This window comes from Microcaecilia unicolor, chromosome 1, assembly GCF_901765095.1.
Source record: "Microcaecilia unicolor chromosome 1, aMicUni1.1, whole genome shotgun sequence".
In the NCBI taxonomy this organism is placed as follows: domain Eukaryota; kingdom Metazoa; phylum Chordata; class Amphibia; order Gymnophiona; family Siphonopidae; genus Microcaecilia; species Microcaecilia unicolor.
This window is the reverse complement of record NC_044031.1, coordinates 574,577,816-574,601,770: the sequence shown is the minus strand read 5'-3', so window position 1 is coordinate 574,601,770 and position 23,955 is coordinate 574,577,816. Positions and strand designations below refer to the sequence as shown.

General features: G+C 42.7%; 1 protein-coding gene across 13 annotated transcripts in view; it reads left to right on the top strand.

Annotated features, from left to right (window-relative positions):
- ENPP2 (ectonucleotide pyrophosphatase/phosphodiesterase 2) overlaps nt 1-23,955 on the top strand; it is a 379,835-nt gene that overhangs the window by 234,580 nt on the left and 121,300 nt on the right. For 8 of the 13 annotated variants that reach the window (XM_030218400.1, XM_030218468.1, XM_030218459.1 and 5 more), the window contains exons 15-19: nt 4,686-4,813; nt 10,793-10,883; nt 11,001-11,088; nt 18,108-18,280; nt 21,084-21,203. In XM_030218400.1, coding sequence (XP_030074260.1) covers nt 4,686-4,813; nt 10,793-10,883; nt 11,001-11,088; nt 18,108-18,280; nt 21,084-21,203 — 600 coding nt within the window. The remainder of the gene's footprint in view (nt 1-4,685; nt 4,814-10,792; nt 10,884-11,000; nt 11,089-18,107; nt 18,281-21,083; nt 21,204-23,955) is intronic. The other 5 variants (XM_030218486.1, XM_030218477.1, XM_030218451.1 and 2 more) reach the window with 1 other exon arrangement.

Below are 23,955 nucleotides of genomic sequence, written 5' to 3'. Positions count from 1 at the left end.
CCTTGTTCAGGAAGACACTCATTGTGAGAGGACCTTTTGTTGGATCCACTGTTTGTTTTTCCAAGATTCAGTCCTACCAGCTCTTCACGAGCATCCATATGTGGAACAATGTGCGGCAGTTGGCGGGCTTGGTGGACAAGCTCCCTCCTGAGCAAGCCAAGCCGTTTCAGGAGGTGGTCAGGCAGCTGAAGGCGTGCAGAAAATTCCTGGCCAGAGGGGTATATGATACTTTTGATGTTGCGTCCAGGGCCGCTGCTCAAGGTGTGGTGATGCGCAGACTCTCATGGCTTCGTGCCTCCGACCTGGAGAATAGGATCCAGCAGCGGATTGCGGACTCCCCTTGCCGAGTGGACAACATTTTTGGAGAAAAAGTCAAACAGGTGGTAGAACAGCTCCACCAGCGGGATAACGCTTTCGACAAATTCTCCCGCCGGCAGCCTTCAGCATCTACCTCCTCAGGTAGACGTTTTTATGGGGGAAGGAAGACTGTTCCCTACTCTTCTGGTAAGCGTAGGTACAATCCTCCCTCTTGATAGCCTGCGGCCCAGGCTAAGCCCCAGCGCGCTCGCTCTTGTCAGCAGCGTGCGCCTCAGCAAGGCCCCTCGGCTCCCCAGCAAAAGCAGGGGGCGAGCTTTTGACTGGCTCCAGCAGAGCATAGCCGACATCAACGTGTCCATGCCGGGCAATCTGCCGGTCGGGGGGAAGTTGAAAGTTTTTCACCAAAGGTGGCCTCTTGTAACCTCCAACCGTTGGGTTCTTTAAATAGTCTGGCAAGGATACACCCTCAATTTGGCCTCGAAGCCTCCAAATTGCCCACCGGGAGCTCAGTCCTACAGCTTCCAGCACAAGCAGGTACTTGCAGAGGAACTCTCCGCCATTCTCAGCGCCAGTGCGGTCGAGCCCGTGCCATCTGGGCAAGAAGGGCTGGGATTCTATTCCAGGTACTTCCTTGTGGAAAAGAAAACAGGGGGGATGCGTCCCATCCTAGACCTAAGGGCCCTGAACAAATATCTGGTCAAAGAAAAGTTCAGGATGCTTTCCCTGGGCACCCTTCTTCCCATGATTCAGGAAAACGATTGGCTATGCTCTCTGGACTTGAAGGACGCCTACACGCACATCCCGATATTGCCAGCTCACAGGCAGTATCTGCGATTTCAGCTGGGCACATGTCACTTCCAGTACTGTGTGCTACCCTTTAGGCTCGCCTCTGCGCCCAGGGTGTTCACGAAGTGTCTGCCTGTAGTAGCAGCAGCGCTTCGCAGGCTGGGAGTGCATGTGTTCCCTTATCTTGACGATTAGCTGGTGAAGAACACATCCGAGGCAGGAGCTCTACAGTCCATGCAGATGACTATTTGACTCCTGGAGCTACTGGGGTTTGTGATAAATTATCCAAAGTCCCATCTTCTCCCAGTACAGAGACTCGAATTCATAGGAGCTCTGCTGGATTCTCGGCCGGCTCGTGCCTATCTTCCGGAGACAAAGGCCAACAATCTGTTGTCCCTCGTCTCGCGGGTGCGAGCGTCCCAGCAGATCACAGCTCGGCAGATGTTGAGATTGCTTGGCCACATGGCCTCCACAGTTCATGTAACTCCCATGGCTCGTCTTCACATGCGATCTGCTCAATGGACCCTAGCTTCCCAGTGGTTTCAAGCTGCTGGGGATCTAGAAGGACATGATCCACCTGTCCACAAGTTTTCTCAAATCCCTGTATTGGTGGACGATTTGGTCTAATTTGACTCTGGGACGCCCTTTCCAAATTCCTCGCCACAAAAAGTGCTGACTACAGATGCGTCTCTCCTGGGGTGGGGAGCTCATGTCGATGGGCTTCACACCCAGGGAAGCTGGTCCCTCCAGGAACGCGATCTGCAGATCAATCTCCTGGAGTTACGAGCGGTCTGGAACGCTCTGAAGGCTTTCAGAGATCGGCTGTCCCACCAAATTATCCAAATTCAGACAGACAACCAGGTTGCCATGTATTACATCAACAAGCAGGGGGGCACCGGATCTCGCCCCCTGTGTCAGAAGGCCGTCAGCATGTGGCTGTGGGCTCGCCGTTACAGCATGTTGCTCCAAGCCACATATCTGGCAGGCGTAAACAACAGTCTGGCCGACAGGTTGAGCAGGATTATGCAACCTCACGAGTGGTCGCTCAACTCCAGAGTAGTGCGCCAGATCTTCCAGGGGTGGGGCACCCCCTTGGTAGATCTCTTTGCATCTCGAGCCAACCACAAGGTCCCTCAGTTCTGTTCCAGACTTCAGGCCCACGGCAGACTGGCATCGGATGCCTTCCTCCTGGATTGGGGGGAAGGCCTGCTGTATGCTTATCCTCCCCTACCTCTGGTGGGGAAGACTTTGTTGAAACTCAAGCAAGACCGAGGCACCATGATCCTGATTGCTCCTTTTTGGCCGCGTCAGATCTGGTTCCCTCTCCTTCTGGAGTTGTCCTCCGAAGAACCGTGGAGATTGGAGTGTTTTCCGACCCTCATCACACAGAACGAAGGGGCGCTTCTGCATCTCAACCTCCAGTCTCTGGCTCTCACGGCCTGGATGTTGAGAGCGTAGACTTTGCCTCTTTGGGTCTGTCGGAGGGTATCTCCCGTGTCTTGCTTGCTCCAGAAAAGATTCCACTAAGAGGAGTTACTTCTTTTTATGGAGGAGGTTTGCCGTCTGGTGTGACAGCAAGGCCTTAGATCCTCGCTCCTGTCCTACACAGACCCTGCTTGAATACCTTCTGCACTTGTCTGAGTCTGGTCTGAAGACCAACTCTGTAAGGGTTCACCTTAGCGCAAACAGTGCATACCATTACCGTGTGGAAGGTAAGCCGATCTCACGACAGCCTTTAGTTGTTCGCTTCATGAGAGGTTTGCTTTTGTCAAAGCCCCCCGTCAAACCTCCTACAGTGTCATGGGATCTCAATGTCGTTCTCACCCAGCTGATGAAACCTCCTTTTGAGCCACTGAATTCATGCCATCTGAAGTACTTGACCTGGAAGGTCATTTTCTTGGTGGCAGTAACTTCAGCTCGTAGAGTCAGTGAGCTTCAAGCCCTAGTACCTCATGCTCCTTATACCAAATTTCATCATAATAGAGTAGTCCTCCGCACTCACCCTAAGTTCTTGCCAAAGGTGGTGTTGGAGTTCCATCTGAACCAGTCAATTGTCTTGCCAACATTCTTTCCCCGTCCTCATTCCTGCCCTGCTGAACGTCAGCTGCACACATTGGACTGCAAAAGAGCATTGGCCTTCTTTCTGGAGCGGACACAGCCCAACAGACAGTCCGCACAAATGTTTGTTTCTTTTGATCCCAACAGGAGGGGAGTTGCTGTGGGGAAACGCACCATATCCAATTGGCTAGCAGATTGCATTTCCTTCACTTACGCCCAGGCTGGGCTGGCTCTTGAGGGTCATGTCACGGCGCACAATGTTAGAGCCATGGCAGCGTCAGTGGCCCACTTGAAGTCAGCCACTATTGAAGAGATCTGCAAAGCTGCGACGTGGTCATCTGTCCACACATTCACATCTCATTACTGCCTGCAACAGGATACCCGACGCGACAGTCGGTTCGGGCAGTCAGTGCTTCAGAATCTGTTCGGGGTTTAGAATCCAACTCCACCCCCCTAGGCCCATGTTTATTCTGTTCCAGGCTACACTCTCAGTTAGTTGGATAAATTGTTAGGTCAATCTCAGTTATGTCCTCACCGTTGCGAGGCCCAATTGACCATGTTTGTTGTTTTGAGTGAGCCTGGGGGTTAGGGATACCCCATCAGTGAGAACAAGCAGCCTGCTTGTCCTCGGAGAAAGCGAATGCTACATACCTGTAGAAGGTAATCTCCGAGGACAGCAGGCTGATTGTTCTCACATACCCGCCCGCCTCCCCTTTGGAGTTGTGTCTTCCCTTGTCTTTGTCTTGCTACATATGGGACTGACGAACACGAGCCGGTTTGGGCGGGAAGACGGCCGCGCATGTGCGGTGCGCATCGGCGCGCGAGGACTAGCAAAGGCCTTTGCTAGTGAAGTTTCCGGTTGGAGGGGGCTGCCGTGGACGTCACCCATCAGTGAGAACAATCAGCCTGCTGTCCTCGGAGAATACCTTCTACAGGTATGTAGCATTCGCTGTTTAGTATATTGGTGCTTGATAAACTGTCTTTCAGAAACAATCAAAGCGGATTGCAATAAAATAAGTATTAGGTCAGCCCAATGGCCCATCTAGCCCAGTATCCTGCTTCCAGCAGTGGCCAATCCAGGTCACAAGTACCTGGCAGAAACCCAAATATTAGCAACATTCCATGTTACCAATCCCAGGGCAAGCAGTGGCTTCCCCATAAAAAGGGGACAGGAACACCATAAATTTGACAGGCCAGAGGAAAAGTGACAAGTCAAAAGAAAAATGGAGACAAAATAAAAAGACAAAAGGTGGATTTTCAGCATTTATATGCACAAATATATGTTAGTATTTTAAATATTTACATGTATAATCAACATGTAAATGTAGCAGCTGCTTTATAGAATTACTATATGGTGTGCAGACTGGTTGAGGTGAACATAACAATGAGTTTTGCTTTTTGCTTCAGTTTATAAATTTAAGGATAGTGATGAAAGAATCTAACCTTAATTTTCTAATTTCAGTTATTGTCTTCCTTTTATCGTAATGCACCATGAACCCATTTTTCCCTGGTAATTCTTTCAGTGTAAGAAGCCTGACCAGCACTTCAAGCCTTACTGGAAACAGCACCTTCCAAAACGATTGCACTATGCTAACAACAGAAGGATCGAGGACATCCATTTAATAGTGGAAAGGAGATGGCACGTGGCAAGGTAAATAACATCAGAGGCAACTTATTATTTTATCACCTTGCGGCTTCCTTGGATACTATTTTTAATGCTATAGAGCAGGGGTACTCACGGGCTGCAACCCAGTCGGGTTTTCGGGATTCTCCCAATGCATATGAATGAGACTTATTTGCATGGACTGATTCCATTGTATTCTGCCTGGTGCATTAATTTTGGGAAAATAACCCCGTGATAGCACACCTTAGTTCATTAGGGACCTTTACGCTGTTTTCTTTTTAAGACAGATCAATGGGGAAATGACTGTTCTGGCTAATATTCCTGTCATAGAATTTACTAGGTAAAAAGGGAGTGGGCAAAGGGAGTATTTCGCAAACCGGCTATGGCATGTTGTAAACAAAACATAACACTTTATAGCTCGCAATACCTCACAGTTCGATATGGAAACTGGACAAACTAGGAAATACAATTACAAAATTAATCATTTAAAAACTAACACAATCACTTCCTTCCATATTTCAGAAACAAATATGTCTTAAGAAGTCACTGAAATGTACATAACTTGATGCCTGCAGTATCGAAGGTGAAATGTCTTTACCTAGCTGTCTGATAAGAAAGTAAAGAATCTATACATTTTTTTTCTTACTATACCCTTTATAGATGGAAAAGAAAATAAATCATACTGATTGAGTAACATGCACTATAGTTGACAAAACAAAACATCTTGTTGAGTGGAGGAGTGGCCTAGTGGTTAAAGCACTGGTCTTGCATTCCAGAGGTGGTCGGTTCAAATCCCACTACTGCTCCTTGTGATCTTGGGCAAGTCACTTAACCCTCCATTGCCTCAGGTACAAACTTAGATTGTGAGCCCTCTTGGGACAGAGAAATATCCAGAGTACCTGAATGTAACTCACCTTGAGGTACTACTGAAAAAGGTTCGAGCAAAATCTAAATAAATAAATAAAGTAAAATGGAGCTAAGTGATAAGAAACCTTATACATCAAACAGGATAGCTTAAATATAACCCTTGCAGCTACTGGCAGCCAGTAAACTTTGAAATAATATATTGACAGATGCTCAGAACATTTAAAAGAATAAAACCACTTGTGGAATGTTAACATTGCTATTTTTTTGCAGTTGATATGGGCTTTTTTATCCAGTAAAGCCTATGGAAAATAATTTTTAGGCGTAGTTTGAGGCATGTTACATTTAGGTATGCTAGATGTTCCCCTGTCCCCAGAAGGCCTGCTATATAATTTTGTGCCTGAGGCAAAAGAGGTTAGGGGGGTAATTCTATAATTGGTCACCAAAACTAAGCAGGTAGTGCACCTACTATATAACGGCACCTACCTGCGTAATTGCTGTCAAAAAACCAAGTGTGAGTCAACATCAACACACCTACGTTTAAACGCTAATATTTATACCAAGTCTATGACTGGTTTACATTTTAGCATCCACATGGGACATTTATATGTGTAATTTTAATATTCTTTAAGTTACACATACCCTCTAATTCTACACAGTGCACCATGAGATAGGCGCCAAATAGAGGCCTAACTTTAGGCATTCAAATGGAACTCAAATGGGGGTAAGAGCAGTTAGTTGCCTCACTGCACTAAGGTGCTATTCTGTAAGGGACCCTCTTACTAAGGTGCGCTGAAAAATGGCCTGCGCTGGTGTCGACGCGTGTATTGGATGAGCGCAGGTCAATACGCACCTGCAAAAAAGGCCTTTTTTGGCAAAATTGGAAGTGCGGCAAAATATAAATCAGCGCGTGTTCATTTTGGGCCTCAGACCTTACCGTTACACATTGATTTAGCGGTAAGGTCTCGTGCGTTAACCGGGTGGTAATTGTCAGCATGTGTACATTGCCGATTACCTCCCAGTTAGCGCCATGTGGTAGAAAATAGAAATTATTTTCTGCCACGCGTTTTGGACACGCGTAGAAATTAGAATGACCGCCAGGGGCACACGGTAGCTGGGCGGTAGTTCTAATTTGACATGCGTTGTACGCACATCTTAGCACCTATCTGCAAAGGGAGTTTGCATATAGGTGGGGCATTGGCAATTCACACATAGAGTCCTTTTGCTAAGCTGCGGTAAAAGTGGCCTGTGGTAGTTTTGGAGTGTGAAAAAGCCGCATGCTAGGCCACTTTTTACCACTGTGGAAAAAATGCCTTTTTTTTTTCCAATGGAGGTTTAAATGGCTGATATTAAAATTAGCGCGTGACCAGTCACTGCCTGAGCCCTTAAGTGCCACCTATATAGAAGGCAGTAAGGGCTCGCACGCTAACCCAGTGGTAATCGGGCAGCTTGCAGCAATGCGGCCTCGCTGCCGATTACCACCGGGAATGCCCCCTCCACCCCCCGGGTAGAAAGTAGAAAATTTATTTTCTACCATGTGAAATGTTATTTGCCAGAAGCGCAACTACTGCCAGGTGCCTGGGAGCGCCCAATGGCAGTACTGTTTTGGCACGTGCTACCCATGCAAGTAGCCCTACCCCATCTTCCTTAAAGAGCCCCTTAGGCTCCAAAACTTGCATACCTAGGTGTCAACATTTAGGTGCCCCCCCCCACCACTTATACCCACCTTTTACATGGTACAAGTGTGGTTGCTTAAATGTTGGCACCCAGATACCAACTTAGGCTCTATTCTATAATGGAATCTAGGAGCCCAGACGCCTTTATAGAATACTGTCTTAGCACACAGATTTTGGGCACCTAATTTTTTTAGCACCTTTTTATAGAATTGCCTCCATAATGTCAGCCCTGCTGTGCTCAGGTGAACACCCCTCTGACAATTACAGATGACAGCATTTTTATAGCATTGCCTTGTGTAATTTACAGAATTAATGGGTAAATGCACTGCTGCCATTTATGCCCTTAGGTCCAGATTCTATATATGGCGCTACGAGTTACACGTGTTTCAGTTGGGCACAGGCCCAATTTACACACAGCGGTGATAATAACCAATTATCAGCACTAATTGGCACTAATTAGTATTTACATGCATATCATATTCTATAATGTGTATGTAAATCCTAACACGCATAACCGTTTGGGGGTGTGGATAGGAGTGTTTCTGGGGGTTTTCTCAATTTTTATGTGCGCTGATATAGAATCAGGACCAAACTGCGCCTAATTTAGGTGCCAGGATTTAAGCCTGCTTGTACCAGGCCTAATGGCAGGTGCCTACAGTTAGGCGCAGTTTAACCCCAAGCACGATTCTAAGTGTGTTAAATTTTTGGTGCTGATTTTTAGGCACTACTTATAGAATTTACTCCTCAGTGTACATTTGCACGTGTAAATGCTAGTATTCTATAAATTTAAGCACACAATAGGGGCTTACATTTAGGTGACCAGTTACAGAATGAGGGAGTTAGTGACTTGTCAGGGAGATTTGTATGCTGGGTTCCCTGCTTCTTAGCCTATTGGCGAAACCACTGCTGCTACTCCATTGCAAATCACTGATTAGCAGAGCCTTTTTCAAAATGCCTACAAGGCCATAGGAAATACATATGGCACATACAGCATACAGAGCTATTTTACAGAAGAAACCTGTTCCAGTGGTTTACCGAGGGCGGGGTGGTGGGTGTGGTCCGCCCCAGGTGCACACCGCAGGAGGGGGTGCAGGGAGCAGCCGCGCAGCTGTCTGCTCCGTTGGTTCCGTGCTCCCTCTGCTGTTGCTTCCTGTTCCCTCTGTTGTTACTTCCTCTTCTGGGGCACAGGGAGCAGGGAACCAGTGGAGCCGACAGCCGCACGGCTGCTCCCAGCAGGTAGGAAGAAAAAATATGCATGTATTGTGTGATGGGGAACAGAGCCAGAAGCTGGTAAGGGTTCCTATTGATGAGGTGGAATGGGCCAATCATAGAAGAGAGAGAGGGGAGATCTTAGTTAGCCTCCTTGAGATGAGAGAGGGAGGAGAAGGAGGGGAGGGAGAAACAAAGGAAAGCCCCAACCTGATTTCTGAGTGAACTGTGGCTGGGAAAATCTTAGGGAAGCCTGTTAAACTAGGACCAAATGGGTCGGACATGAAAGGAAGAGTGGAAAAGAATAAGGTACTGTGTTTTTCTGAATCTGAAAACTGAACTGAAAGTCAAAGCCAACGGAATATTTTTTCTGGCATTTTTCTTTTGAGAACACCCAGGGGTGAGGATGATGCTGGAGAGTTCTTGAATGCTGGGCATCATTTAGAGATGGTGATTGTTAAAAGCTGGGCTCAGTGCAGCATTCAGATAAGAAGCCAGTTTGCTGTTTGAAAAGGCAACCCCCAGGAGTTGATTACTTGTGCATGGCGAAGGCTGGAGAAAGTCAAATATACAAATTGTATATTGAGTCTATCAATATAGAGGGGAATAATTGAACGGTGCCGGCGAAATAGATTGCCAGCTGGCCGGAACCGTATTATCGAAAAAGATGGGCGGCCATCTTTTGTTTCGATAATACGGTTTGGACCGGCCAAATGCCAGAGTTCACTGGATTTGAGATGGCCGCTTTTGTTTTTCAGCGATAATGGAAACTAAAAGCGGCCATCTCAACCCCGGCTAAATCCAAGCCATTTGGTCGTGGGAGGAGTCAGGATTTGTAGTGCACTGGTCCCCCTCACATGCCAGGACACCAGCCGGGCACTCTAGGGGGCACTTCTAAAAATAAAAAAATATATATGCAAATAGCTCCCAGGTGCATATCTCCCTTACCTTGGGTGTAGAGTCCCCCCAAATCCCCCCAAAACCCACTCCCCACAACTCTACACCATTACCATAGCCCTTATGGGTGAAGGGGGGCACCTACATGTGGGTACAGTGGGTTTTGGGGGGGTTTGGAGGGCTCAACACTTACCACCACAAGTGTAACAGGTAGGGGTGGGCCTGGGTCCGCCTGCCTGAAGTGCACTGCAACCAGCAAAAACTGTTCCAGGGACCTGCATACTGCTGTCAGGGAGCTGGGTATGACATTTGAGGCTGGCATACAGGCTGGAAAAAAAGGTTTTTATTTTTATTTTTTTAGTGAGGGAGGGGGTTGGTGACCACTGGGGGAGTACGGGGAGGTCATCCCCCATTCCCTCCGGTGGTCATCTGGTGAGTTGGGGCACCTTTTTGAGGTTTGGTCGTGAAAATAAAAGGACCAAGTAAAACCGGCAAAATACTCATTAAGGCTGCTTTTGTTTTTTCCATTATGCACTGAAGCCGGCCATCTGTTAGCCATGTCCCGCCTTCGCTACGCTGCCAACACGCCCCCTTGCACTTTTGCTGGCTCGGTGACGGGAAAACGGCAATGGTGTAAAAAAAGGAGGTTTCGATTATACCGATTTGGCTGCTTTTGAGAGATCGCTGGCCATCTCCCGATTTATGTCGGAAGATGGCCGGCGATCACTTTCGAAAATGAGCTGGATAGACTCTATGCCTTCTGTCCTTGGTGACAGAAAGGGATTGGAGAGGGTATAAAGGAAGGTTAATGCAAGTGACTCAAGAGAGCCTGATTGCTAATACACTATTGCCTTGAGGAATCTGACACTGATATGCAGAACATTGGACCCATTTTGGGTCCGAGACCTTACCGCCAGCCATTGACCTAGCGGTAAAGTCTTACATGGTAACCGGGCAGTAAGGACCTATGTGTGGTAAATGCCACTTTTTACACGTCCGATAAGTGCGGCAGAAAATAATTATTTTTTGTACGTGTGGCAAAAATGAAATTACTGTAAGAGCCACATGGTAGCCGTGCGGTAACTCCATTTTGGCACACATTGGGCGCACATAGACGCTTACGCGGCTTAGTAAAAAGGCCCCTAGGTACCAAAAAAAACCTTTTGCAGTCCGATTACCTTACATTCTCTTCAATTTTCTTTAAAAGTGCTTCAGACAGGATGTTTACTATAACTTTCTAAAGCATTACTTTTTATTTTTTTCAAGCAAAAAATGTTTCCTTATATTTTTACTATCTGTTCTTGTGCTGTTTTACTACTTATTTTGAAGTGAAACGCCTCTGGTTGATATTTTGATGCAGGAGAATTTCGGATACTCAAAAGAGAATGATTAAAGGGAAGTGCTATCTCAATGGCGATCATGGGTACGACAACAAGATAAGCAGCATGCAGGTACTTTGGACACAACCAACAAGAGAGATGAAGTGGTCATAATTTTTAGGTGTCTCATACTGTTTCTGCACACAGGTTGTGGGAATGTTTTTTAACTACTTTTTTTTTCTTTTAAAGACTGTCTTTGTAGGCTATGGTCCTACATTTAAGTACAAGACTAAAGTACCTCCATTTGAGAATATTGAACTGTACAATGTGATGTGTGGTAAGCCATTTTGCTTGTTTGCTTGCTTATTTATTTATTTATTGATTGCTAAATATACTTTTCTTTAAACTGATAGAAATATGTTTATTATCTTCTTCTTCTACAATGTGCACAGAATGTGTCCTCATTTTTGGAAAAGTCTATGGGCCCTGTTAACAAAGCGTGTTAGGGTTTTTAACATGCCTACAATTACTGTGCGCTCTAACCGTGTAGGCGCCTATAGGGAAATTGTATGTGCATACACTGTTAACGAGCGTACATGGTTAATGTGCATTAAAAATGTTAACATGCCTATAGCGCGGCTTAGTAAACAGGGCCCTATATATCTTACAGTTAATCCTTTGATAACCTCTTATATAGTACATAAGTATTGCCAAACTGGGACAGACCAAAGGTCCATCATGCCCAGCATCCTGTTTCCAACAGTGGCCAATCCAGGACACAAATTCCTGGCAAGATCCCGAAAAAGTTCAATACATTTTATGCTGCTTATCCCAAAAATAAGCAGTGGATTTTCCCCAAGTCAATTTAATAATGGTCTATGGACTTTTCCTTTAGAGTTCCAGAGCTTAACTATTTGTTGAGTGAAAAAATATTTCCTCCTATTTCTTATAAAAGTATTTCCATGTAACTTCCTCGAGTGTTCCCTAGTTTTGTACTTTTAGAATGAGTAAAAAGTCGATTTACTTCTACTCATTCTAGACCACACAGGATTTTGTAGACCTCAACCATATCTCCCCTCATCTGTCTCTTTTCCAAGCTGAAGTACCCTAACCTCTTTAGCCTTTCTTCATACGAGAGGAGTTCCATCCCCTTTATCATTTTGGTCGCTTTTCTTTGAACCTTTTCTAATTCTGCTATATCTTTTTTGAGATACAGCGACCAGAACTGAATGCAATATTGAAGGTGCAGTTGCACCATGGAGGGATACAAAGGCATTATAATATTTTCAATCTTAGTCACCATCCCTTTCCTTCTAATTCCTAATATTCTGTTTGCTTTTTTGGCCACCGCCGCCACACACTAAGCAGAATGTTTCAGCATATTATGTACAACGACACCTTGAATGCTGACCCTACTACTACTACTACTAATCATTTCTATAGCGCTACTAGATGCACGCAGCGCTGTACACTAGATCATGAAGAGACAGTCCCTGCTTGACAGAGTTTACAATCTAATTAGGACAGACAAACAGGACAAATAAGAGAAAGGGAATTACTAAGGTGGGGATGATAAAATAAGGGTATTAAACAAGTGCGTACCAAGTTGGACCCTAGCAACAGGTAGCTATGATTCAGATTATTATTTTCAATATGTATCACCTTGCATTTGTCTACATTAAATTTCATCTGCCATTTGGATGCCCCGTCTTCCAATTTCCTAAGGTCTTCCTGCAATATTTCACAATCCACACATGTTTTAACAACCTTGAATAGTTTTGTATTATCTGCAAATTTAATCACCTCACTTGTCATTCCGATTTGCATATCATTTATAAATATATTAGATTGCACCGGTCCCAATACAGATCTCTGCGGCACTCCACTGTTCACCCTCCTCCATTGAGAGAAATGACCATTTAACTCTACCCTCTGTTTTCTGTCCAATAACCAATTCCTAATCCACACCAGAACCTTGCCTCCTGGCCAATGACTCTTTACTTTTCTCAGGAGCCTTTCATGAGGAACTTTTTCAAAAGCTTTCTGAAAATCTAGATACACTGCATCAACTGGCTCACCTTTATCCACATGTTTATTCATGCCTTCAAAGAAATGAAGCAAATTGGTAAGATAAGACTTGCCTTGGCTGAATCCATACTGACTCTGTCCCATTAAACCATGTTTGTCTATGTGTTCCGTAACTTTATTCTTTATAATAGTTTCCACTTTTTAAAAATCAGTTTCACATTGGCCACCCTCCAATTTTCAGGTAGTACAGGCAACTTTAACGACAGGTTACATATTACTAACAGCAGATCAGCAATTTCATTCTTGAGTTCTTTGAGTACCCTTGGATGTATGCCATCCATTCCAGGTGACTTATTACTCTTTAATTTGTCAATTTAGCTCAGTACATTTTCCAGGTTCACTGAGTTTTCTTTCAGTTCCTCTGCATCATCACCCTTGAACACCATTTCTGGTACAGGCAAATCTCTTACATCTTCTTCAGTAAAGACAGAAGCCAAGAATTCATTCAGTTTCTCTGCTATGGCCTTGTCCTCCCTGAGTGCCCCTTTTGCTCCTTTGTGATTTAATGGTCCCCTGGATTCCCTCACAGGCTTTCTGCTTCTGATGTATCTGAAAAAGTTGTTACTGTGAATTTTAGTCTCTGCGGCAATTTCTCTTCATATTCTCTTTTAGCATTCTTTATTAATGCTTTGCATCTGACTTCCCAGTGCTTATGTTGCTTATTATTTTCTTCATTTGGATCCTTTTTCATTCTTTGAGGGACAATCTTTTGACTGTATTAGCCTCTTTTACTTCACCTTTTAACCATGCTGGCTGTCATTTTTTCTTCTTTCCACCTGTGCAAATACGTGGAATGCATCTGGACTGGGCTTCAAATCATCAATCAACCCACACTGGAAAAAGCTTGAGCAAAGCAACATTAGCACACCAACTCATTTTTTTTCCCGCACTCAGGCCATTGCTTAGCACACCATACCCCTTGGAAATAAGTCACAAAACCGTGACTCCCTGCTATATCTGTAAACAATTCGAGATCACTATTAAACACAGGAGACCGAGGCAACACTCGCATTCCATTAAATTGAGACTAAAATAGATTCCATAATGCCAAGTCCAACTCCCTGAGGATTCCACACTCTATAATATTTCTTCTGAAACCCTTTGCTCAACAGTGCCAGATGGCGAGAAAATATTCGTCCCATAGGAATAACTCGTGACACAAAATTGAGATGCCCTACAATCAACTGAATCTTCTCTAAGGTTAATTTCTTCTTTTTATAGCAGCCACTGAACCTGCATCCTGCTCGCACCTTGTCAATAGGCGATCTAGACTCAATGCGCACTGAATCCAATTCAATGTCAAGAAATACCAAAATAGAAGTAGGGCCCTCTCATTTCTCTTCAGCTAATGGAATCCCTAATTCAGATACAACAGCACAAAAAACATTCATAAGCCGTGCACATTGATTATAACACGCAGAGTCCCCGAAAAGAAAATCATCCAACTAATATACTATATAAGAGGCCCCAGCTTTCTACTCCATTACCCAGTGCAAGAATGAGGAAAATATGCATATGAGAGAGAGAGCACCCCATGGGCATGCATTTATCAAAAAAGAATTGATGTTCAAAATGAAAACCCAATCAATGAAATAGAGTGCACGGGCAGTAAATGGAAAGCTGCTTCAGTATCAGCTTTCCCTATCAAGGCCCCTTGACCAAGCTGGCGCAACATCTCAATTACCTGGTCAAATGATGAATACTGGACTGAACATAATCATGGGTCAACAACAGAATTAACACTAGCACCTCCTGAGAATGACAAATTGTGAATTAAATGAAACTTTCCAGGCTCCTTCTTAGAAATCACCCCAAGTAGAGAAACCAATAAATTATCAAAAAGAGGAGTCTGAAAATGTCCTGCAATCCATCCAAACTGTAATTCTTTTAGTTTATCCTGGACTGCATCTACATGAATCCTGGTCAAATTGGAATTTGTACAACTATGAAGTAAACGGTGTCCATCCCGCTCCTTCTCCAATAAAGCGAATAAATCTGCATATCTACCATTCAGAATCTACTGATGCATCTTCACAGACAGTTATCAATCTAAAGGACCAATCTCACAAAATATATACCCACGCCTAGAAACTTGAGTTACATTAGGGTACCCCCACCACAATACACATGGAAGTGACTCTCAAGAGCTCTACTGCCACCTCCAGTGAGGATTCAGAAGAGGATGACATAGAAGAATCCAATGAATCAAAGGATTCCCAGACTTGCACTGGGTCTCCAACACCCACACGGCTCACATGCTTTTCAACATCTAGCTGCTTCACTACATGCTGTAACTGTCGCAGAAACTTTTTATCCCTTAAACACTTATGCAGTGATTTTTCTTTTCTTACCACTGTACCTTGCTGAGATTTCTCATGCCCCCTCCACCGACCACCCTAGACTCACCAGACCCCCCCCCCCCCCCCACCAACTGCAACCCCAAACTCATCAGGAGCCAGAGGAAAAGAAGCAGCAGAAAATAATCCAGAGGGTTCAGGTTGTACAGCATCCAAAGCCCTGTCAGCACCTGCTGCAATCCTTTGAGGTCTAACAGACCCTGAAGCCTGTGTTGCAGCAGGGGCCCTACTATCTACCCTGCTGTGACTGGATTTCTCTTTCTTCCCTGCAGCACCAGCTCTTGGAGCTCTCTTTGCGGTCATCCCTTTAAGAGCTTGCTTACTCTATGATCCTTTCCTTCCCCCCTTCTCCGTTGAGCAACCATAAGCTGCACCATTACCTTTAACACAGCCTTTTACCAAAGCCTTTCTTCAGTGTTATTCTTTCTCTCAAAACTGACTGCTGGTCAAAGCAGTAACAATCGTGCTGGGAATGAAACAGCACAAATCAGGCAGGACCTGAAACAACATCGCAGCAATTCTGCCTACCCATACCGACAAAACAAATGAAAAATTGGATGCTTACAAGCCGAGCCGTCAACACAGCCCTCATTGACCTAGAAAAAAGCCACTGATGACCCGACTCATTTCCCTACTAATTCATCTCTAATTTTTCTTCTTTAATATTTCAAATATATTTGTCTATATAAATTTAATATCTTCTCTTTCTCCACTCAATCCCTCTCCCCACCCCACTCAATCTCTTTTAAATTATATATTGATCCCTTCAAGCAGCATGGCCAATATTATCTGATCCACGGCTGAATCCACTGACCCTCTTAATGAGTAACTGGAAAAATTTAATAATCCTGGATTTGTAGATCAAGAAACATTTTCTGTAGTCTGCAACTAATTATGAGATTGAAGATTATCCTTAATATTCCATGTAGCAACAGCCTGAAGCGTAGCAGTTTGTGTCTCAGTTTTCAAAAATGCTCATCCAATTTAGAAAATGTTCTATCTTGCTCAGAAAGTTTAGCAACAGTGTCTGTGGTGAATTTACACACATGTCTTAAGGTTCCCTGGAGATAAATCTCAGTCCTGGTTACCACAGTCAAACATCTTCTCGAGTAAATTATTTATCTTATTTTCAGTTTCCACATTGGGTAAAAGAATTGGAAACTGTAGGTAAGATACACCAGTATCAGTAGATCCTACTGCAGATTGGATGCTGAAGGCCATTGTCTAATGAAACATACAATGGAGATATTAACCCACCAGCAAAAGCTGGAGATGTGGTTCCAATTCCCATAGGGGAACAAGATTGGTGGGATGTGGTCCTAATACTCATACAAAGGCCTCAATAGGGGAGAGAGTACTCACGGAACCCAAGAATCCTGTATCACTTGATGATAGAAGTCCAACATGTTGATCCATGGGGCTCTTGACTTGACAACTCAGTTCTTCCAGCACTGCTACTCGTTATCTACCTTTTACCCATCAGAGACTAGATGAAAATTGTCTCCTGCTCCTTGCTCTTCTAGTGCTCTGATGGGGCTTTAAAGGGGTGCTCCCTTTTGGGCATGCACTCATGACCACATACTGTGACAAAGAATCTAAATTTGAAGACTGTGTAGGCTCCCAATTACTTGACAGAAAAGTCCATGGGATTGCCAGATGGAAATCAGCACACTAGTTCACAAGGCAACCTGAAACCCAAAGTAAAATTTTCGTGCCTATATTTGGGAAAGGTATGCTGGGAACAACTAATCTTGTCATAGTGTTGCTTACTATAACCTAGGTACATTAAAATTGGAAATGCATTATACAAAATTTGAAGAGACCCTTTGTGATAAGTTGCTTTGTAAAGGAACCCTTTTTTCTGTTGTCTACGTATGACTACTGTTTGACCTTTAGGACATATTTGTTTGGTTTTGTGACTAAAATATTCTCTTTTTTTCCAGGTATTTTGTTTTTGGCTAATATAAAGTATTAATAGGGTTAGACAAAATATTTCAGGAGCTTATATGGTATTCTTACTTCGTGTCACTCTAGAAAGAAACTAAGTTCAACATTCTGTTGTAGCAGCTTTTATCACTGAAAGGCCATCTGTAAAATCTATATGCCATTATATTAACCTAGCAAACAGAAGATTAAAAAACAGGTATACATTGTGTTGTCCTCTTCACTGGTGTCTGATCATGGTAGGATTAACTTTGGTGGGCCCTAGGCAAGCAAGTTTGTTGGGGCCCCCATCATAATATAAATTCATTTTACAATTACCACAAATTGAGCTCTGCATGGATCCAGCAGTGGAGAAAGCTGTAAGTAAGCAGCACTGCTAGCCAACTCTCCTTGACTCCTGGATGACAGTGCATATGGGTGGGAAGAATAGGCAGATGTCTGTATGCAGTGGTGTCTCTAGTACCCTGCCCCCATCCCCCTTTTTCTTCCAGCAGCTGACTTACAGGCACAAAAATCTGCCTTATAAGACATTGAATCAGCATGTCTGAGAGGACCTTTTCTAAATGGTTGGGCCCTAGGCCTGTGCCTAGTTTGCCTATACCTTAAGCATGTCCTGCCTGATATTATTATCAGACTCTGGACACGGTTCAGAGCCTGTGGATGCAATTGTACAGGTGATCCACATTCAGTGAAGAATTTACCTCTTTGACAAGTTTGCTCTTTTTCAGATTCTACCAGTATCTCAGACTCTGTATATAAAAAAAAATTAAGCAAAATTAGATATTGGCTTTATGTGTATGGTTTTCTAGTCAGATGTCTGCAGTATATCTTAGTGTGTGTAAACATAATGTGCATCTAGATATTTCTTGTATATGCTTAGACAGTTGTACAATACTCTTAGTTTAGACACCATTTCAGCTGATTATTACATCCAAAGAATCATTTGAGCTTTTTTTTTTCTGCACAGATCTTCTTGGCCTGAAGCCTGCAGCTAATAATGGTACCCATGGAAGTTTAAATCACATGCTACGAACCGCTCTGTATAAACCATCAATGCCAGAGGAGGTTTCTAGACCACTGCCTGCTACGGTATCTGCACCTACATTAAATGAAGAATTGGGGTGCTCATGCGATGAAAAGGTAGCACCACAAAAATCAGCTCAATATTTTACAGGCAAATGAAATATCGTATTAACATGTAAATTCTATATTCTTATTTGACTGTATAATTTTTTTTTTAAATCAGACGTAATCTGTTGCTGATGTATTGTCAGAAGAAGACATCAAAATGGCAACAAATTTTGAGGCTGATGTAGTAAACCATAAATGAATTTGCAATGCAATTGTGGAGAAAAAAAGAAAATATTGCATGTAATCACAATTGAAGCTATTTTATGCACTACTTTCTGGTTTCCTGCATTGGATTTTCTGAAGCTGTTTGCAAGAATTATGTAAAATTGCCAATGAGCTGCTCATTAGTGATTTTGCAATAGTAAACATTTGTGCATGGGTAACATATTTTGTTTTTGTGATGAAGTCCATATTTTACATAGGTTTTACCACAAAATAATCCCTGCAAGGCCATATCGGTAAATGAGCTGGTAGCTCAAGAAGAATTGATATGGTACTCGCTCATTCCTATGAATCCTCTTGTTTTATTTATTTATTAGGATTTATTTACTGCCTTCTTGAAAGAATTCACTCAACGTGGTGTACAGTAAGAATAAATCAAACATAAGCAATAGACAATTACAGCAGAAAAAATATTCAAAAAACAGTAGAAAGTATGGCATAGTATACTACTTACAATGTCAACACAATACATAATAGAACATTTTAATAGACAGAGTAGGGTATAAGCAAAGATGGGTTAGTAGAACGTCCACATAGCTCAATAGCTTTACAGTGATATTCAAAGTGAATTAAGGGCCATGTTTACTTAGCTGCGTTATAGGCGCATTAACAATTTTAACTCGTTTTAACCATGTATGTGCATTAACTGTGTATGTGCCTACAATATCCCTATAAGCAGCTACACGGTTAGCGTGTGCGCTAATTGTAGGCGTGTTAAAAATGCTAACGCGCCTTAGTAAACAGGGAGAACAATTTTGAAAATGTAAAATTATGTGCATTGTTGCTTCCATTGATCTAACTTTTTTCTGGAATGACCTCATGAGCATAGTGCTTTAAAGGTATATATGTTTTACAGTATACATAAATGTGGGGCACTTTTTCAAAATGTCCTTTTACTCCAGGGGGTTTGTAGTTTCCAGAAGTTAATGCCAAATGGATGGAGGACTTTGAAAAATTTTCACCCTATGGATTTTTGTGGAGGCATTCCAAGGGTGGGTTTAGGCCTGGAGAGGTAACATCACATATAGTGTTATTCAGGGGAAAAGTATCCACAGTGAAAGCAGATGTAAATCTCTATAGACACTTCACTAGGCAGTTTCAAAGGGAAACTTGACTTTGCACCTAGCTGCATTGTTTTGAAAATTGCCCTGTATGTGTTATACATGTGAAAAGGGAAAAATCTAGTTAAGGACATATCATCTGGGTTGGAATCAAAATGGCCATACCAACTTCTGAATTGGGTGCATATCTTTTTCACCCCTCAATCTGCTGGTTTTATTAATTAGTGAGATTTTTATGAATTTTTTTTTCTTAGTAATTCTACTGTCAATTTAAAAACAATCAATTATCTTTTGGACACAGGCCGTTATGACATAAATACATTGCCGTACCGGAACAGACTGAAGGTCCATCAAGTCCAGTATTCTGTTTCTAACAGTGACCAATCCAGTTCACAAGTACCTGAAAGATCACAAAAGAAGAAAACATATTTTAATTCTACTTATCCCAGGAATAAGCAGTGGCTTTCTCCAATTCCACCAATGGTTTATGCATTTTTCAAACTTTTTTTTTTTTTAACTGCTTTTACCACATTCTCTGGCAACAAATTCCAGAGCTTAATTACACATTGAGTAAAGAAACATTTTCTCAAATTTGTTTTAAATTTACTACTTAGTAGCTTCATTTCATACCTCCCAGTTTTTGTGTTTTTGGAAAGAGTAAAGAAGTGATTCATGTCTACCCTTCCCACTCCAATCAGGATTTTATAGAACTTTATCATATCTTCCCTCAGCCATCTGTTGAATACTTCCTACTATATTTCAAAAACAGTAGTACATGTTAGGGCATTTTCAATATATTAAGACCATTGATCTCTATCAGACCAAAAGATATGACCACGATGACAACATTTCAAAGTGGGTAATATGCATGAAATTAGTGTATTCAAGATTAATGCCAGGAACTATTTTCATATAAAGGACAGTGGGTGCATCAAATGCCCTCCCATAATGGGTAATGGAGGCTGAAACATTAAAGGGCTTCAGGAAGGTGTGAGATAAACATAGAAGATCCTTTGTTGCAAAAAAATAAAATAAAAAGGTAGAGCAGAAGTATGACTTAAGCCCCCTTTTACAAAGCCACAGTAGTGGATGTCCATTAATCCTGACACAGCCTGTTCACTTTGAATGGGCTGTGTTGGCATTGCCGCACGGCAGCCGCTAGTGCAGCTTTGGGTTAGTTCTGAAAGAGCCCTATGTGAACAACTCGGTGAATGTTGAGGCTACCATAACGAATGTCAAAGGAAATAACATAATGACATGAAATATTAGAAGTTCAAGTACAACCCAAGCAGTTTGGTATGTTATAATGATAGAATTAACAGGATAGCAAAACCTAAAAGTCCTTAGCATAATTTAAGGAAATCCAAGAGCTGGGTCTGTCTGGCAGGTTGAGATGTGATGGCGACATGTACATACAGTGATAGACTTAACTAGCAACTGGCTTTGTCTGGAATACTACATGTACAATAATAATTAGAAGATGTCCTAACAGGAATGCAGGTGCTCATGTAGTTGGGTCTGTCTGGCAGGCTCCACACTCGTTATGTCGACTGGGTCGGTGCAGCAGGTTGGTGGTGGCAGGGTACCGTCTGGAAATGCCACGGGGACCTAAGAGGCCGAATGTTCGGGCAGCAACCACACTAGTATTGGTAGATATTTAGATTATTACAAAGCTTTGTGGTTAGAGATGGGGAAAAAAGGGAATCTTGCATGCTCACCTACCCAACATGATGGAATACAAAAGAGCAAGATTAATTCTATTGGTGATAGCTTACAAGCAGGCATGCTCTATGGCTGGTATCTGGGGCTTATTCTTCGCAGTATGGACAGGAATAACTGGGAAAATTGGATAGGTCTATTGACATTTATCTGCTATCATGTAATATGTTGCTATTAATTCATAGGTGTGTGGCAGTTCAAATTACCACACATTTGACCTATCCTTCATATTTGCTGGTGGAAAAGGCGAATGTCCATTTTGTACTCAAGACACCATCAAAGGTCATAAATTCTCTGCAAACCTTGAAATGTCTTGAGATATGATGGGTGTTCAGATCTTGACTAGGACTGAAAAGGTTTCAACCTGGTCCACTGGAAATGAAATTATGCTTCTTACTTCCTTTTGCTCTTTAAACACATTCTGTGGCCCACATTCCTGATCTAATTGAAGCTCAGATCAGTTCAGAGAGCTCCAACTGAGTTTCCACTCCGACTCTCACAATGAGTTGCATAAGACTCCTTTCCATAATGTTGGACATATGATGGTGTGCAAAAGTCTAAGAAAACAGCAAAAAAGCACAAGGAGCCTTCAAGTCTGGAATAAGTTGTTTGCAATGTGGAATTTCAGTATCATTAGCATTCATTTCATTTCCATTTTTTAAATTTGTGCTTATGTAGTGTTATGCACAATAATTGTGTAATGCTGTTTCAGCAACAGCATAAGACTCAAGTACTGATCCATACATTGCAATTTCAGTGTGGCTTACTGTGTGCTATTTGGATATTGTGTCCATGTCATTATACATTTAAAATACAGCTATTTTAAATTGTTTTAATGTGGCAAGAAAATGGCCATTTGGGTGTATATGAGTGATGATTAGTATATGATAAGTCAGCCTTTACTCTAGCAGACAGCCCTGCACCATCCTGGCTTGAATGGACCAATTTTAGAAGATGGTGGATGGTGACCACTTGATTCCAGGCTGCAGTGAGTGCCTCTGTCAGCTGTCTGTAATGCAGGACACTTGGATATTTCTAGTGCTATTTCATGCCACAAGTTCCCAATTGAATTGAAGTCTGGTGACTGGGTTGGCTAATCCAGGGTAGAGATCTTTTGGAATTTCTTCCAGTTAACAACTGCTCTTGCTCATTGGCATGGGCATTGTCATCCCGGAATACATAGAAGGGCAGAATCGAAAGGGACACCTTAATGTATTCTTCACCTGGAAATCACCTTACATATGTATAAACCAGATCTCTAAAGAGGCAGAAAGTACTTTCATCACTGAAAAGAATCTTTTCCTACATCCTGCAAGTCCATTTTGAGTACTACTTTGCTTATTCGACTCTATGCTTCCTCTGTGCTTCTGTCAACAGGTTCTTCTTGCTTTACATTACCTCAATCCACATTCCAAGCATTTTCTACTCACTGTAGATGAAAAAAATACCATGTCACAGTTGTCAAACCACTGCCTGTAGTTGAGGTGAGGTAAGGCTGTGGTCAAAATTAGGTAACTGTAATTGGCTAAAGTTGGATCCACTTTTTTGCACAATATAATTCTGCTTAATTTTGCTATTTGCTATGCAGTGGCAAAATAAATGCATATCAAACATACAAAATTAGTTGCTTTTGAAAGAGGAGTGAACACTGAAACACAATGCATGATGTTCACCATAGCATCTACGTGTATGTGAAAACTGCATACTGACACTTCAAAGCATCATTAAAAGCTGGTTCAATGATTCCCATGAATGGAATGCAAATGTACCAGGTTACAATGTATTTATGAATGATAATGATGGTCATAAAAGTGGAGAAATATCTCTATATGCGAGAAACAATATTGCAACGACTGAAATGCCCGGGGCCTGTGGAAAGGAAGAAGCGATATGGATCACCTTGAAAAAAGATGGCAGAACCTCCGTCCACATGGATGTTGTCTACAGACACAATTGGATGAACTAGATAAAGATCTGGTTACAGATATCCAAAAGTTGGGAAAGAAAAGAGAGGCAGATTTCAACCTGCTAGATGCAGATTGGAAAGCTGCATCTGCGGAACTGGAAAGAAGTAGAGATTGTGGATGCCTTTCAAAGTGCTCTGCTCAGACAAATGGTGACAGAATCCATGAGTGAGGGAACAATGCTGGATCTGGTACTCACAAATGGAGAAAGTGTCTAATATCCGAGTGGGTGCCCATCTGGGCAGCAGTGACCATCAAACATTTTGGTTTGATATAACAGCTGAAGGGGAGGGCAGCCACTCAAAACTCAAAGTCCTGGATTTCAAAATGCTGACTTTGGTAAAATGGGGTGTACCTGAAGAAAGAACTGATGGGCTGGGAGGATATATGAGAAGTAGAAAGGCAATGGTCCTGGCTGAAAGGAGCTATAAATATGACTACTAACCTTTATGTAAGGAGAGTAAATTAAAAGCAAGTGAAAAAGGAAACCGATATGGTTCTCTAAGCAAGTGGCTGAGAAAATAAAGGCTAAAGAGTTGGCTTTCATGAAATACAGAAAAACTCAAGAAGAGGAACACAGGAATGCCAGATGAAATTGAAAGAATCCAAGAGAGATTTTTTGACTGGGTGATCAGAGAAATTGGATTGAGGGCGTGCGCTAGATGTAATCTGGTTAGATTTCAGCAAAGTCTTTGACACGATTCCTCATAGGAGGCTC